This window comes from Drosophila arizonae, chromosome 4 (assembly GCF_054131065.1).
Source record: "Drosophila arizonae isolate 15081-1271.41 chromosome 4, UAZ_ARI_1.0, whole genome shotgun sequence".
Classification (NCBI taxonomy): Eukaryota; Metazoa; Arthropoda; class Insecta; order Diptera; family Drosophilidae; genus Drosophila; species Drosophila arizonae.
The window spans coordinates 2,753,779-2,769,761 of record NC_142924.1 but is presented as its reverse complement, the minus strand read 5'-3'; the positions used below and the strand labels follow the sequence as shown (position 1 = coordinate 2,769,761).

Below are 15,983 nucleotides of genomic sequence, written 5' to 3'. Positions count from 1 at the left end.
CTGTACCAGAGTTTTTGGTAGTTAAGCTTTAAAGAAAGCGGAGTTCCAATAGTTCGCATAGAAAGTTGTATGACAGCCCGAATATACGAGTGATACACTCAAAGCAGCTCTGATTTATATCGTAAATTAAACGAATATACGTAAGAGTACCAAGGTTTTTGCGGCGAGTCTCTCAAGGGAGCTGAGTTTCCATAGGTCATATAAGGAATTGTATGGCAGCACAACCAATACAATCTAAGGGACTCTTATTTCAATAGGTCATATGAAGAGTTTAATAACGCCTTTATGATGATAAGGTGATAAAATTCAACGATTATTATTATATCTCTCATAGGAAGCAAAAAAGAAGCAACTGTATAACTTTCAAGGTAGCCAATATATATTAGATCATATAGAAAGTTATGTGACAGTAATGTGAGACAATGATCTAGGTCAGCCAGTTTTAAAATGCTATATGGCATAAAAGAAGTAACCGTACTACGTTCTATAAATAAAGCTTCATAGGAAGCTGAGTTCAATGAGGTCACTTAGATAGACAGAGCGGCGTATATACATATAACGGTTCAGCTTGCTCAAAGTTTAACAGTCAGCTGTAATACCCTCTGTTAGGGCATGTACAAATTGGTTGGAATTGTAATCCCTATTACAAATATTCGCAATACTTTGCAACTGTATTGCCCAGCATTTACCCACATATCATATCATTTTTACCCACTCTAGACTCTGTTTTTGTGTATATGTGTCAGCGCAGTTCTTGTGCCATTCACGGCTTTTAGTTCAACTTTTCTTCCGACTACGCTTTGTGTTTATTGCATAATTAAGGCACAAAACATTTAATTTAACTTTTATTTAATATTTAAATTTTTAATTGTGCACTGCGTTTGCTAAGCTCAATTCTAAAGTTATTAAATATATATAGTAGAAGAGAACAACAATAACAATAACAATTGCTCAAGGTTTTAAAAGTAACAAAATTGTTGAGCAACTAAAGGCGGAGCTAGAAACGGAGACGGCGACGGCGACGACGATGAAGGCGGGGAGGTGAAGACAGAGACGGGGGGACGGAACCAGAGCCGAAGCCAAAGCCGGAGACATAGACAGTGAGTCGATCGTGATTCACAGCTCGTAGGCAGAGCCATTCACTGGGATTTCCTTGTCCTTGGCCATGACCCTTTAACGGCTGACTGGCCGCAGCTTCTAAGCTAACGCCCCACTACGGCACGGCACGGTCGGTCCGGCTGTGCTCGGCCCGGCCCGGCCCGGTCCGGCTTGATGCCGTACCCCTGCTGCTTCCCACCATGATCAACCAGTTTGTTTGTTTTATTGAAGTTTCATGATCATGAAACCCAAACAAGTGAAGTACAACTATGCATATCTTACTCCCTCCCCCTCTACTCCTCCTATCCTCACTCTCGCTCTCTCTATCACTTGCCATCTCTGTTTTAATTGTCTTCCACAAACAAATTGAAACTCCTTTAAGAATTGAAGGTTGGTTACCGTAGCTCCGCTTTGCAATTTTTCACTTTTGTTACATAAGACGCATTTACTACCATTTAGTTTTTTTTTTTTTTTTTTTTGGCTTATTCGTTTAATAATGATCAATCATCAAGATAAAAAAGAGTTTTGTTTCTGTTTCTTTTTTTTGGTAGGTAAATTAGGTTCTATAATTAACCATTTTTGGACTGAGGCGGCAAAAGTTGAAAACTACATTTAAATTTTTCTATAGGTATTTATTTTATTTTTATTATTATTTTTATTTGGTTTTTATTCTAATCAAAAGGTACAATAAAACTATCTGTATACAGAAATGCTTGACGCAGTCACGTAGTCCACACTTATTCTGTTTGACATGCCAACAAAAAGTTTATTCCAAATTTTTGATATGTATGTAGTTTATATATAGAGATAGAGAGTAGATCAATCATAGTTTGGCAGGTCTCATAATGAAAGTAGTTCCGTTTGGTTAAAGTTTTTGGCATTGAGAAAGCGTTTATTGCCTTAGAAAGGTATAGGTTATTGAATCCAGATGGATTTGAAGCTATTTGCAAATTATAAAAGACCTTCTTCAAGGTTTGTTCACGTTTAAATGAATAAATATTGACAGTCTATCAGAATTTGAGTAATTATAATGAATCAGCGATCTGTCTCCAGTCTAGGATAAAGTATAGATTATAGAATTTGGAATATACTTACATTACTTTATCCAAACCAATTTATAATTTTTAATCACTCAAGTTTGATGATAAAAAAAAATATAATAATTGATTGTAAAATTTATAATTCTCTCAGATCCCTAGTGAACGCAGTTCTGCTAGCCTTGAGTCAAGTTCTCAAGTTCCTCTAGTTTTTGCCCTTGTTTTAACTTCCTAGAATAATCTTTGGGTTTTTTCTGTTTCGTTTTGTAAACCATAGTCTTTTGTATACAATACAAATATTCATAATTGAATAAGGTGCAATTAATAATACAATTAAAAAACGATTTTAAAAAACATTTTTACAATTTTTTGCCATTACATAGCGATTCGTTCTAATCGATCTGGCTCACAATTCAACAATTCTACAATTATGTGCATTAATTACAACTTGGCAATCATTTTCGTTGCTAATTATTGTATAATATATATCGAGGTATTGCTTTCCCAAATTGCAAAATACATTCAATCTGTCAATCAGTCCGTCCGTCAGTCAATCAGAATGCTAAATGGACATATCATAATTCGATATGCCCACCACTCTCCAATCCAATTAGTGCTTATCGAACTGGATTTCGTTCATGGGCTCTGATTCACTGGCCCGAGCTGACGTTCATTTAGCTTTGTTTTGTTTCGCATTTGGATACAAATTGATTTGATTGGATTTGAATATGCAAAATAGCAAACGCGCACACCGTTGGCTTTGTTTTGAGTTTTTGGTTTCTTTACTCTGTGATTTTTTTTTTTTTTTTTTTTTGTTTGCGCTTTGCGTCACGTGCGTCAGTCACGAGAGCCAAAGCAAACAGTCATCGCAGCAAGCAAACAAAAAATATCATTTCAAAAAACATAAACAAAATATAAGTGTATATACATATATTTATTGTGGTTCACTTGCAGGGGAATTACAGTCTGAGATCTGATCAATGGAAAGCTTTGCGTAAGCTGAAATTTATGCATCTTATAAAGAGGTTTCTGTTTCATGTGATCTAACTGCAAATTGGAAATTTTGTTTTATCAACTAATTAAAGGTAGGTAAAACTGTAAAGTCTGACAATTTATTACAATGGTTTGCTAATTTTTTATGACCAATTCTATTGAAATCAAAAGATGATCTCAGTATCTTAGGCTTACGTGCTATAAATATGTATGGAAGAATTATTTTATAAAGAAAAAGTTTATTTATAATAGAATTGCACCAATATATAATTATTTAGCTATAACTCAACTTAAGTATCAGCAATATTTTATTGCATTATGACATTGCATAGCAAAAGTCTTTTGATATGCTTGAATGAAATTTTATATAATATTATTTAGTATAATTAGTTAAAATAACTTTAAGTCATTTTTAGATGCAAACCTATAATTTATTGAAAATAATAAAAAAAAATAAAAAAAATATTTACTTTTTATAATTTTTTATGTGTGGAGATTTTTATAGTTTTCTACAACATTTTTATATTAAAGTAAAAAATATATTTATCAACTACAAATGCTACAATTATAAAGTTCCAGTTAAAAATGGTTTATCTACTGCTTAGCTCTGAATTTCACAAGATTAACTAACTCTAGAATTCCAAGAAACCAAACACACCTAAATTAATTCCATTTTAAAGCTTGTCAATTAGGTTAATGGGGACTTTCCTACAGTTCTGAAAAACTAACAAAAAATACTCAAATTAAGCATGACTTGGACAAAGGATGAGTGTTTTCCAATATTAAAATGGGAATTTTTTTTTCTGGGACTGAGGAATATTTTGGACAGCTGAAAAGGTTGATAGCCACCGAGACTTAAATTTAGAGTTGAGTTTTTTAATGACTTTGTCTTACTTAAAGTGCAGCAAACATTTACAGGGCGTGTCAAAACACGTTGAGCACATTAACACGGACTTAATCACCACGAATTCCAAATGGAACGAGCCCCCAAAAAACAGAAAACCGTATACGAATCAATAAGTTCACGAATATTATTTAAGCGTTGCAAATCTTTGATCTTTGATTAAAGTTAACCCGTTTTGTTGATACTTTTACGTATACAAAGAAAGTTAAAATTAAAGCGGCTTAAAAATGTTTCGTGTTTAATTTGTTTTAAATATGCTTGCTATAAACTTTAATGTCATTTGCACAATTTGCAGCATTTATGAGATGCTATCAAGTGGACGCACACATACGCGCACACACACAAACCCACACACACGTATATAGTAATGGCCCATTGTTTTTGCCTCTGACATGCACTTGAAAACGGTTTTTCCACACCTGACCCGATTAGCCAGCAAACAGGTGTCCTTGTTGGACGGAAAAATCGATTTGTGTGCCTGCAATTGACAGCTGGCCTTAACAATAGTCAAGCACTCGAAACACCAAGCCCCCAAAAAGCAGCCACTGAAGCCATTAAAAATGAATATGCGCAGGGTATATAGGGTTTGATGTGAGCAGCGTTCGATGCCTTTGTGTGCTTATATACCTCATTGAAGAGATATTGAATTATCGTATCAGGACTGAGCTTCTGCTTATGTTTATGTATAATTTCTTATCTAAATATAATAACAAGTAAGAAAGCTCTAGTCGAGACTGCTCGACTAGGAGATACCCTGAACCCTCTAATCTGATATTCTAATCATTCTGCACTTCTTTTATGCACACATACATACAGATGCATCCACACGCACGCATAAGCCTGCGCTCTGCTAACTGCGCAGTAAGCAGCGACTGCGCTTGGGCTGCGCTGCAGTGTGGGCAATATTATGAGAATTTATTTGTCGAATAATTTCTTTTGTAAACATATGATCTCAATGAAACTTTCAGAGTGTAATCATATGGTAAATATGTGTGTATATTCCAAAGCACAAGTCTCTAGTACTTGAAATGCCTTTTTTACAAATTGGGGGAGAAGGGGGCGTGGTATCCAAAATCTGTAAATTACAAAATCTTTGTATCGATTAACTTTATATACAACACAAATTTGAAGACTCCAGGTCTAAAAATGTTCAAGTTAGGATAAAAAACAAAATCAAATTTTCGATTATTCTCGATAAAAAAGTTATCGGACGATTTATCGAAAAAAATAAAGCAAACTCGTACTGCGTATGGTACACACGAGTATGCATGCCAAATTTCAGCTCTCTAGCTCTTATAACTTCTGAGATCGACGCACTCATACGGACGGACGGACGGACGGACGGACAGACGGACAGGGCTATATCGACTCAGCTCGTCACGCTGATCAAGAATATATATACTTTGTGGGGTCTGCCACGCCTCCTTCTGCCCGTTACATACTTTTTCAGAAAACCATTATACCCTGATTTCCCATTTTCAATGGGTTCAGGGTATAAAAATTATAAAAGAACTATATTGTTTATAAATTTATAGCTTTCAATAGATATATATCGATATTTATCTCCGATTGCTATTTTAAAATTTCAATAAAAATCATATATTCATATTGATTACTCTAGAAATTTCAGTTAAGATAGACAATAAACAACAAAACATTTCAACCCATGTAAATCAACAAATTTATATGGTATTCACCAGTTGAACCCACCCAACTAGAACACATCAAATGTTTCAAGTGTGTGTCAACTGCAGGCGACATTTTTGAGTCAGCGCTACGTTTAAAGGCAATTCAACGGAAATTCCGATTCCTGTTTGAAGCTGAATTCAGATCTGAATCAAAATCCCCAACACTTATGACGTTGCTTGCCTCGACAAGATCTATTCAATTTAGTTGTTGCCACAAGTGCGTAGTCTGGTTCAACCTGGTCTTCCCCAAAAACGCATTAAGTTATGCGAGAGAGAAACCTGCAGAGAGAAGAGAGAGATAGCAGTTGAGGCAGCAGCAGCACGAAAGACAGCAGAGCAGCGTATGTAAATCTGTTTTCTGTTGGTGTTCCCCCAAATACGCATAGACATCAGCAGAGGCAGATGCAGCAGCAGAGGCGGCAGCAGAGCAGAGGCTGCAGTAGAAACAGAGGCACAACAGCAGCATGGGCCAATGGTCTTTCTGCTGGCGTTCCCCGAAGATGTCAGCGACGTCAGCGAGACAGCAGCAGAGGCAACAGAAGTAACAGTTGAGGCAGCACCAGCAGAGACAGCTGAGTTGCATAGGCAAATGCATTTTCTGCAGGTGACAGCAGAGGCAAAGAGACAAAGTGACAGGCAGAGGCAGCTGCATAAGCAGAGGCACAGACAGAGAAGCATAAGTCAATGGTCTTTCGACGGGTTTCCCCCAATTACGCATAGACGTCAACAGAGCGGCAACAGCAGAAGAAGCAGAACCAGTAGCAGAAGCGGAGGAAGCGGCAGAGGCAGCAAACGCAGCCTGCAGCCAACTGAGTCATGGCCAGAGCTTCAGATTGAGATACTTTCGAAATAAATTTTTCCCACTTACATGGGGATTTTTTCGCTGTTGAACGTTCTAAATATTGTTCTTCTTGTTGCTGTTGTTGTTCTCCGCCAAGTGTTAATTTGTATTTGTTATTATTATTATTATTTTTTTTTTTTGTCATATCGGAAATGCTGCGGTTGAATGAGCTGAAAGAAACAATATACATACATGCATATATGTATATAAAAACACAAAACTAAATAAAACATGCGAAGATCCATCTGTCTGACTGGGCGTCGACTTGGATAATTTAATTATGATTTGCATAAGCTTGTGCCAAATATTTCCTAGGAAACGTAACGCAATAGTAACAATGATAATAATAATCCACAATAAGTTTATTGACGGACAAGCAGCCAGATGAATTAAATAATATATTAACTAATATTTATAACTTTATTGAAGCTAAAGCCTTTTTTTGCGTTGAGCATTTTTTTGTACACATTTTTTTTCTTTTGGAAGCCGTTGAACAGGTTTCCATCAAATATATATATTTATTTTTATTTTTTTCATAGTTTATCTAGCACGTATTTAGAACACTCCACTTAACGCCCAGTTGTTTTTTGATTTGTGATCGGAGTTTTGATAAGCCGCGCACGGTAAATAATATTATGTAAATTGTTCAACTGTCAACTTCTTGTTGTCTTAGCCGCTGTCAAGGCGATCTCGTCATTGGCTCTGTATGAGAAACCCAAATCAAATCTTTTCGTAAATCGATTCTGAAAATATATTTGTATATATATTGAGAATACTATTGCGTGATTACAAGACCTGCTCCTCCCCCTCCGCCTCCTCCGCCGACAGCTCCCCTAATCGAGGTATGCGCTGGAAGCGAGCGAAGGTCAAAAGTATTTGCACTTTCTAAGAGTCAGGCCGCTAAACAGTTAAATATACTTATATTAAGTATATATAAATTTATATACGTATATAAAGACCGATTGCTACTGTGCAAATTAAAATAAATTACAATTTTATGGCACAGCTGCTCATAAAGTGAGCTAACAATTTCATTAGATAGTGCCAGCTGCCAACATATTGACTAGGCGTAAATATTGTATAGCTAATTAGACGGCGATTAGACACGTCGTCTCTGCCCCTAACTGTATTGACTTGTTACGCATACCCATATGCAACCAATGCATATACATCAATCTCTCAATATAGAAACACAAAACAAAAACTTGATTTATGTGTATGCTATATATATATATATACAAATATGGATGTGAGATTATAGATTAAGATATTTCTTTTTAGAGTTTGAGGAACCTTTCTAAAAGGAACTAACTTTTGAAGCAGCTTTACCATAAGCATATATCCTGGGTATACCTTAGAGATATAGGCAACTTGATTCTAAATTAATCAGTTGTACAAATTGTACATAATGTAGTCAATATTATATATTAAAATATATCATATTGAACTCAACAAACAGATCTTCCACCCGATCAAGTTTGTCGCCTAAGTCTTTTGTTATTTTTTTCAATCAACTTTTTACTTATATAAATTGTTTAATAATAACAGGTTCTTTACGAATGTGTGTCATACTTAATAGCGTGATTTAGCTATAAATCTACTCAATGTTTTTAAATATCAAGTGAAGTTAAAGAAATTCCATAGCTATTCAATCTGGATCTTACCAAAAATGTATGAAATCATTTAAGTCCAAAGCTGATATTCATAGTATTTGTATTTGTTTATGTATATAAATAATCCCATATACTATATATAAAAATCAAGTTTGTCGCCTAAGTTATTTGATTTTTTTTTTTTTACGTTTCGTCACAATTTATGACTGGAATATTTATAATAAATTACAATTTTAGAAGTGTTGCCAAATTAATGAAATTTGTTAAAAAAAAAAAAAATAAACATTAAAGATCAATGACGTCTTTCGATTGAGAATATTTATCCCTAAAAATATAATCTTTTCTTTAATATAATTTATTTTCAATATAGACCACATTTCATAAGCTTAACTAAAATTCTCTTAGGTCTGACCATTCCAGTATACGAGCATTCTATCTTAAATTATTCAAAATTAAACCTCTTCAAAGTCAAGTTTGTCGCCTAAGTCTTTTTGATTTCTGTTTCTCTTCTGGAAACGATTTCATTTCAACCATTTGAGTTTGTCATGTAAATTTATTGACGGGTCTACGTGACAGTTCTTACAATCTACAAACGATAATATGAACACGTAACGTCGAAGCGACTAGCAGCAGTTGCAACAACAGCAACAGCAGCAGCAGGAACTACATTAATCATATGCGCAAAAGACGTTAGCGAGTGAAACTACTTTAGTTATACTTTGTATTCCGTTTTTTTCCCACCTCAGGTAGCTGATGACAGGGCATTAATGTTAGCATCGGGCACCTGGGCAAACAATAGATTAAATAATCTAATGTTCAGATCGCCGTTCAATCAATCGATCCAAGTTCAACCACACCCGCACAGACAAACCACAATCCTCAACCACTAAGGCCGAATATTTGCAAAAAAAAAAAAAAAGCAGAGTTCAAAGCCCCGCAGCACGGCCAAAGGGCGACGACGCAGCTGCTGCTGGTGCACAAAAATAAAAAATAAGAAGGAGACAAGAAAAAAGAAAGAAGCTCGAGCTATTTTTAAGCGCGCTTTAATTCAATTTATTTGCATTAACTGGCTGATATACATAAATCGTATATCTGAATCACAAACGGAAGTCGACGGCGCGCTGAGTTGAAGCCAATTCTTGTAGGAACAGCCTCGCCAATAACACATGCGTTAATGTATGTATGTAAAACGGGCAATAAATAATTTAGAAAGTAAAAGCCTGCGATTGTTCGTTCTGATCAGGTGCACCAACAGCAACAACAACTGGAAAACTCGTTGCTGTATCATGCGCCAATAATTCTCATGATTTATGCCACTAGCTCTAACTGCACACGAATTTATAAAAGTCAAACCTAATGCGACTATTACAGATGTTATACAATAATTAAGTCATCACCGAGCACGAAAGCAACAGAAACGAGATGGTTTTATGCAACTATTAGATGCTCTTCAAGTCTATGAAACACGTCTGATAGGCTAAGCTCTTCAGCTGGCAGTTGGATGTGATATAAGATATGGCTTGTGTAGCTGCTCATGTATCAAGTAGCAGATATAATTAGAGATGCTCATATATCATATATCATTATGAAGTATATAGAAGATATAGCAGAATGAGAATCTCAGGATGAGATGAGTAGCCTTAGATAATTGAACAGTGTGAAATTTATATTGATTAATTTACAAAGTATGCTAGGAATCGAGATAAGGATATGAAGATAAAGTGTTGAAGTATTAGATAAGTAGATAAGTAGCATATATTCCAAGCAGAATTTACTATTATAATGTTTTTATCTACTCTAATTTTATCATTCTTTTAACACTTAATTAGCTTTAATAAAAAAATACTGACTTATCAAATTCTTTAAAAATTGTCTAGAAAACTCATTACATTTTTAACAATACAAAACGATTTTGGAGTCGAAAAAAGAGTTTTGAGAGAGAGATTCTAATTCAAACTTGGGATTGTGCACATCTAATCTTCAAAATAAAAAAAATAAATAAATTAAAAAAAAAAAAGCCAAACACCTGTTTCACATTTTAATTATTATTTACTAATTAGATTTATAACCCTGGAATTTATAATCTTGCAATATAAAACTTTCTCTCAAGGAACAACAAATTAAAATGCATATTTCTATTAAACATTTACTATAAGCATAATAAATATACATAAATAAATATACATACATATATTGTGTGACCTTTTTGGTCACGCACAATAGTTTTATATAGCTAATTAATACACATCTATATTTAATTACATATCTACAATATATGTATATACAGCACTTCATGTATATATTATTATTATATATATGTATATACAACTAGATATATATTTGTATATGCAGCACGATTGCCGGAAGGCTATTCTCAAATGCTTTTCACGAGTCGCGTGAAAATTTTCCTGCTGCATGACTGTCGTGCGCCCACCCTTCGAATGCCACGCCCATTGTGCTGCAGTGCTTCAGGGATTATATGAATCTGTAGCTAAAAGCGGTATTTGTTAGCGTCAATTAGCATTTTTGAAATTCTCACTTCAAATCCAATTTCAGTGTTACGTAATAGCCGGCTAAATACTTAATTCGTATCTATAATATATTTCATTGTTTATTAACTTGTATTTAGTATTTTATAAAACATATTTTACTTGCAGCTCGTTTGGCTGCATTTTTTGTTGAGAACCGGCAGTTTTGTTTCTTTTTTGGTAGTATTTATATATTTTGTGCTGTGTCGTGTTGTGTTGTGTTGTGTTCGTGATAATGTTCGAACAAATGGGCGGTGAATAAACTAATTAACATGCACAATAATTGATATATTTTTAAACACATACCTGTTCAACCTTTCAACCGGATGAAATGCGACCAACAACAACTACTGTGAGCGTAGTTTTTGACTGGCGTTTGGATCATTAATCAATATGGAACAGTGCGTCAATCAAGTCTCCTTAATGTGGATTACCCATGATTCATAGGCGTAAATAGCGTTCAGAATTGGGAGTGAGAGGCAGATGGGAAAGACTAAGGAATACTACGGATCGTGGGTGAGTAACTATTAAATGAAATATAAGATATTTATTAACTATTTTACATATGCTATGAACATCTGCCTTGGTATCAAATCGAGCATAAATGACTTATGCTCTATATAATCTAAATTTAGAGCTTATTTCTTATGCCTCTTCTTGTTAAATTTATTTACTAAATTCAAGCATACCCTTTTCGCTTATTTTTAATGAGTACGCGTAATAAATATAATCGTTTTCTATATGAAGCATATCCAATTGGCTGTTTTTGGCTTGAAAAGCCTTACTAATTGTGGATATTCCACATTTAATTAACTTTAAAATTGAAATCACATGCAATTAGCAGCAGGAGTATGACAAATCTGAAATAGGATTTCGCAATAACATAAAAGCGTGCCTTATTGTCTGAGACTATTCGGCTTAAACAAATAGAAGCATGATGTGAACAGGTTATATCTATCCCAATCCATCAATTCATCAAGCCAGAGCTGAGAGCAGATTGTGTTTACTGACAACTGGTACAGATGCATTTAGCCAGATCAGATAGGTCATATAGCTAGAGCTGCATAGGTTATAAACCCACAAATTAGATATTGATACGCATATTTTAGCTTAACTTTTGCTTTGTATCTCTCATATATAGGGTATATAATAAGCCCCTTTAATTACTGTCGTTCAAGGTGGAATGCCAAAAACACCTTCTCTAGATTCTTTCAATACGTACGCTTATTCAATAGAGCTGAACTCTCGTAACCCCGTTCACTATGCATTACCAGATACTATGCATTTCCCCCATGTGAATTATCATCGCGTTCGTTGCCTATGTCTTTCGTTGCTCAACTGCAACGACTCATATGTGCTAACTATGCATACTATATAGTAATAGGAATAGTAATAGTAGCAGCAGCTATGTCATAATTTATATATAGTTAGTACGGCTAACTGGTGTATCTGCAATGGTAATGAAAACCGTTTAAATATAACAAATGGCAAAGGCCAATTGGCCTTGTTGCATAGCGTCTTGGCGACCAAAAGATCTGCCACGAGCTTCATTCTGTTGTCAAGGGGCGGCGGGCAAGCAAGAGGTGTGCTAGGTAGCTCGAGCGGCATCGCGGGGCACAAGAGTGCAAAGGCATTAGCTGGCCGCCAATATGATCAAGGTGGTGGTAGTCAGTCAGTCAGTTGCAATTGTATGCAAATGAACGCGTGCGCTGCAAAATTGTTAAATAATTGGAGAGGTTTATAAAACAATAAATTGCATTAGTATTATAATTATTATACATAATTATTCAGCCCCGTGCCTTCTATTGTTGGCAATATATATATACCATAAATACTATACAAACTTCGAATAATATTATATTGCTATATATATAAATTAATTTTAATTAATTTTAAAGTATCCTTAAAACTACAAATAAAACCTGTTCTCAACTCAAAATTTTTTAAATAAATAAAAATCTTACTTATTTTAAAATACTAAGTAAAGGCAAAAACATATTTCAAACTAAAGCCCGCCACAAAAAATACCACAGCTGAAATACAGCTGACGTTTGCTCATTTCGAAGCGAGAGCGATAGTCCGCAGCTATCGAGCAGTTATCGAACCATCAGTTGTTTTTGTAAACATAATGGAAGTGAGATATCGGCAGCTTTGATTTAAATGTAGTTAATAAATTACACAAGATATTCAAGCTGTGCAACGGAAAACGATAATATTACCGTTTGTAAACGGCAAAATCGTTTTACCGGTTTGCTCTCGGCTTCCCGCAACGTGAACGATAAGTATTTCAAACGAATAAGAATGAACCACTGAGCTAGTTCATTTGTTACAAGTCGTTCCGATGAGCATACTCCAAATGGCTTGGTGCGACTCACAACCCGTAATTACATATAAACTCGTAAAAAATTCGCAGTAGACTGCTCTGCGATGGCCACCTGGACACAAAATGCGCCGACAGGTGTCAGCAAACGAAGGCGTTGGAATCTCGAAGGTATTTCCTTGCAAACAGCACCCAAAATGCAACAGTTTCGCATATGAAAAGTGAATCTCTCATTGTTACGCTTAGATCGTGCTTCACTAAACAAGCTCAAGGAACACATTGCAGAGGAGGGCTGTCCACAGGTGCAATATGATCTGGGGCGCAAACTGCTGGAGGATGCCATAGGTATGCAGCATGCAGCACGGCTGAACGCTATTGCCACTCCTTTATTGCAGAGCCCAACATGGCCAATGGCCAGGAGAGTCAAAAGGCGGTGCACTGGCTGGTTAGTGCCGCACAGCAAGGCCATGAAGATGCAGTGTGTCTGCTGCGAAAGTGCTACAATGCTGGCAATGGCATTACGGCGGAAAATGCTGAAGAGGTGCGTCGCTGCCTGGCCATGACGGCGGGAGAGCGCGCCGCAAGGAAAGCAGCTCGCGAGCTCTTCGCCTGCCTATCCAATGGCAACGAGCACATCACACCCAAGCAGCTGGAGCGTAAAATGCGACGCATTTATAATCTACAACGGAAAAGACGACGCCGCGGCACCAATGACGCTTCCTCATCTAACACGGACGAGGAGACCAGCGAGAGCGAGCGCGAACCCTTGGAAGATGCCGCAACCATTGGCCGCACTAATGTCGAGCGGCGTCGTTTCATAACCGAGGCGCATTTGGTATCAGCTGCTTCAAACTATTCCGCCGGCCGCATGCCCAGCGTCAATGAGACATTGACGTTGTCCGTGCCGCATCCACAGAGCTTGGATCATGTGCCCTGTTTCTATCGCATGATCTTTCATCCATTGATTTTCTTTACGCTACTCTACCATCGATTCATCAACCTGGTCGTCGCGTTGCCCGCCATGCTACCTCTGAGTGTACGTTGCAGCGTGCTCGTACTGCTGACCTGGTGGAGCAGCGTACAGGATAGCGAACGGCATATGTTGCCGATGATTAGCTACTATCTCAGTCTGGGAGTGATGCTCTGGTCGACGTGTCGTATGCTCAAGACCAAACAACAATTTGTGGACTTCCGCATCTGGTCTGGCCTATTTCTAAGCTACGGCGATCACAACATCGAGGCAGAGATCTCGGAGCAGCGCTTCCTGCGCAACAATATGAAACCGTATCTGTACTTCTTTTGTGCTTTCATTTGTAACCTAATTGTCTATCCGCTGGTCGCCGACGCCTGGCTGCCCCACTCCGAGCTGACCATCATCTCAGGGGCAAGCACATTCATCACATTGGGCGTCTTTATGTACGCCTCATCCCAGCTGCTACCGGACTGGCTGGTAATCGTTTCGTTTGCCGTCAACGTGCTTGCCAAGTATCCATACGAATTGGACGAAGTTGTTTCCACGCACTGGCGCTTTCTTGATCTTCGAGTACCCACCTTCTCCTCGTTTGTCATTGGCAATGGCATTGAGTTCTGCCTCAATTGCCGCACAGCTCTCTACCTACTGATACCTATCCTACTTGTCCTGCTAGCCAAACGCTCTGGCTGGCATGGAGTCTACACTTACCTGATCCCACACTGCGTTACCCTTAGCTGGCTGCAGGTTTGCATTGTAACGTCTCAGAGCGCAACTGTGTTTGGCGCGATGCGAGCAGCTCTCGGCCTGGCTGGCATCGTTCTGTTTCTGCCCTTATTTGGAATTGTGGCTCTGCTGATACCAGTCTTCGTTGCCATCGATAGCTTGGGCTTGACAAGCGAGCATCTGCGCTGGGGCACCACGGCCGTTGCCTGTATCATGGTGGTGCTGCTCTCCTGCGTTATGGCTGTTAACCGCTCCACACAGAAGTACATCACCATGTTGCAGGTGAGTAGTTAACACTCCAATATTTTCAATACTCTATACTACTTCTGTTTTCAGCTACTGGTGGGACTCACTACCGCATGTGTGCTGGTGTTTCCCTACATGACGTCCAGTTTTAAGGATACTCCTCGGTTTAATGCCATGCCCAATGTGCTCTCTAGCCCAACTGTGGGCATGCACACTCTGTCCGATTCGCTGCAATGGGAACGCTTCTATGAGCTATGCGCCCAGCCGGTGCATGATCAGCCGAACAAAATAAAAGCCCAACTACGCTGCTCCCATCTCAATGGCTTGCCTGTGGCTTGGGAGGGTAAAGTGTCGCACGTTCAGATTGCTCGCGTATTCAATATACTGGAGGATGTGATTGGCAATTATCTGCCCACCTGGTTGGGGCAGTTGTTGCGCTGTGTGCATGGCGACAATATTGCCCAACATTTCGAATGCAATCCCCAACACGAGAAGGACTGCATAGAGTGGCAGCGTGTGATCAAGATGCTTGGTGCACAGAGAGGCCATTGCACGTTGGAGCGTTGGAATCGCTACGAGTACGAGCTGGTCGTTCAGGTGACATCGACCAGTCTGCTAGGACGTGCCATTTCCACATCGGATGTGGTGCTGCGTGCCCATCATGACTTTGGCAATTTTACGCAGCGACTGCATCGTGGCGACCGGATCTCATTCTATGGGACTCTCCACAACTCGCGCCTGCTGGCTAACAATGTGCGCGAACACTTTGTTCTTGGTTCCAGTGCGCCGCCTCAAGTGAATCTGAAAGCCATCGAGTGCTTGGACTGCAAATCCCCCGATCTAGGCAGCATGAGCATACAGCGCATGCTAGTCGCTTCGCCTGTGGATGCACGCATGCAGGACCTGATGCGAGGCATAAAATACTTGTTGAATGCCCTATTGAGTCCATTGATAACATTTAAATAGATACACAAATAGCCATATATTAATATTAATTAAAAACTATGTTTAACTGTTAT

The 15,983-nt window shown here is 37.8% G+C and overlaps 1 protein-coding gene and 1 long non-coding RNA gene across 4 annotated transcripts; both read left to right on the top strand.

Moving 5' to 3' along the window:
- The first annotated feature begins 2,832 nt into the window (after positions 1–2,832).
- Positions 2,833–4,261, top strand: LOC149268979 (uncharacterized). Of its 3 annotated transcripts, none has more exons than XR_016269954.1 (3): positions 2,833–3,220; positions 3,809–3,965; positions 4,034–4,261. It is a non-coding gene; the product is annotated as an uncharacterized LOC149268979 (long non-coding RNA). The 3 variants fall into 3 exon arrangements; XR_016269953.1 differs by having other exon boundaries at positions 4,029–4,261; XR_016269952.1 differs by having other exon boundaries at positions 3,809–4,261.
- An 8,606-nt stretch (positions 4,262–12,867) lies between these two features.
- On the top strand, positions 12,868–15,982 carry wfs1 (wolframin ER transmembrane glycoprotein wfs1). The gene is made up of 4 exons (XM_018007329.2): positions 12,868–13,193; positions 13,269–13,367; positions 13,418–15,000; positions 15,055–15,982. Exons 1-4 carry the CDS (start codon positions 13,130–13,132, stop codon positions 15,928–15,930), a joined length of 2,622 nt encoding a protein of 873 aa, XP_017862818.1. The 5' UTR covers positions 12,868–13,129; the 3' UTR covers positions 15,931–15,982.
- The last annotated feature ends 1 nt before the right edge of the window (position 15,983 follows it).

Excerpts from the sequence above, each read along its gene's own strand:
- wfs1 (XM_018007329.2), top strand. The coding sequence starts at position 13,130 with ATGGCCACCTGGACACAAAATGCGCCGACAGGTGTCAGCAAACGAAGG. Across the intron at positions 13,194-13,268 it reads AAGGCGTTGGAATCTCGAAG|ATCGTGCTTCACTAAACAAG; the intron begins GTATTTCCTTGC and ends TGTTACGCTTAG. Across the intron at positions 13,368-13,417 it reads ACTGCTGGAGGATGCCATAG|AGCCCAACATGGCCAATGGC; the intron begins GTATGCAGCATG and ends CCTTTATTGCAG.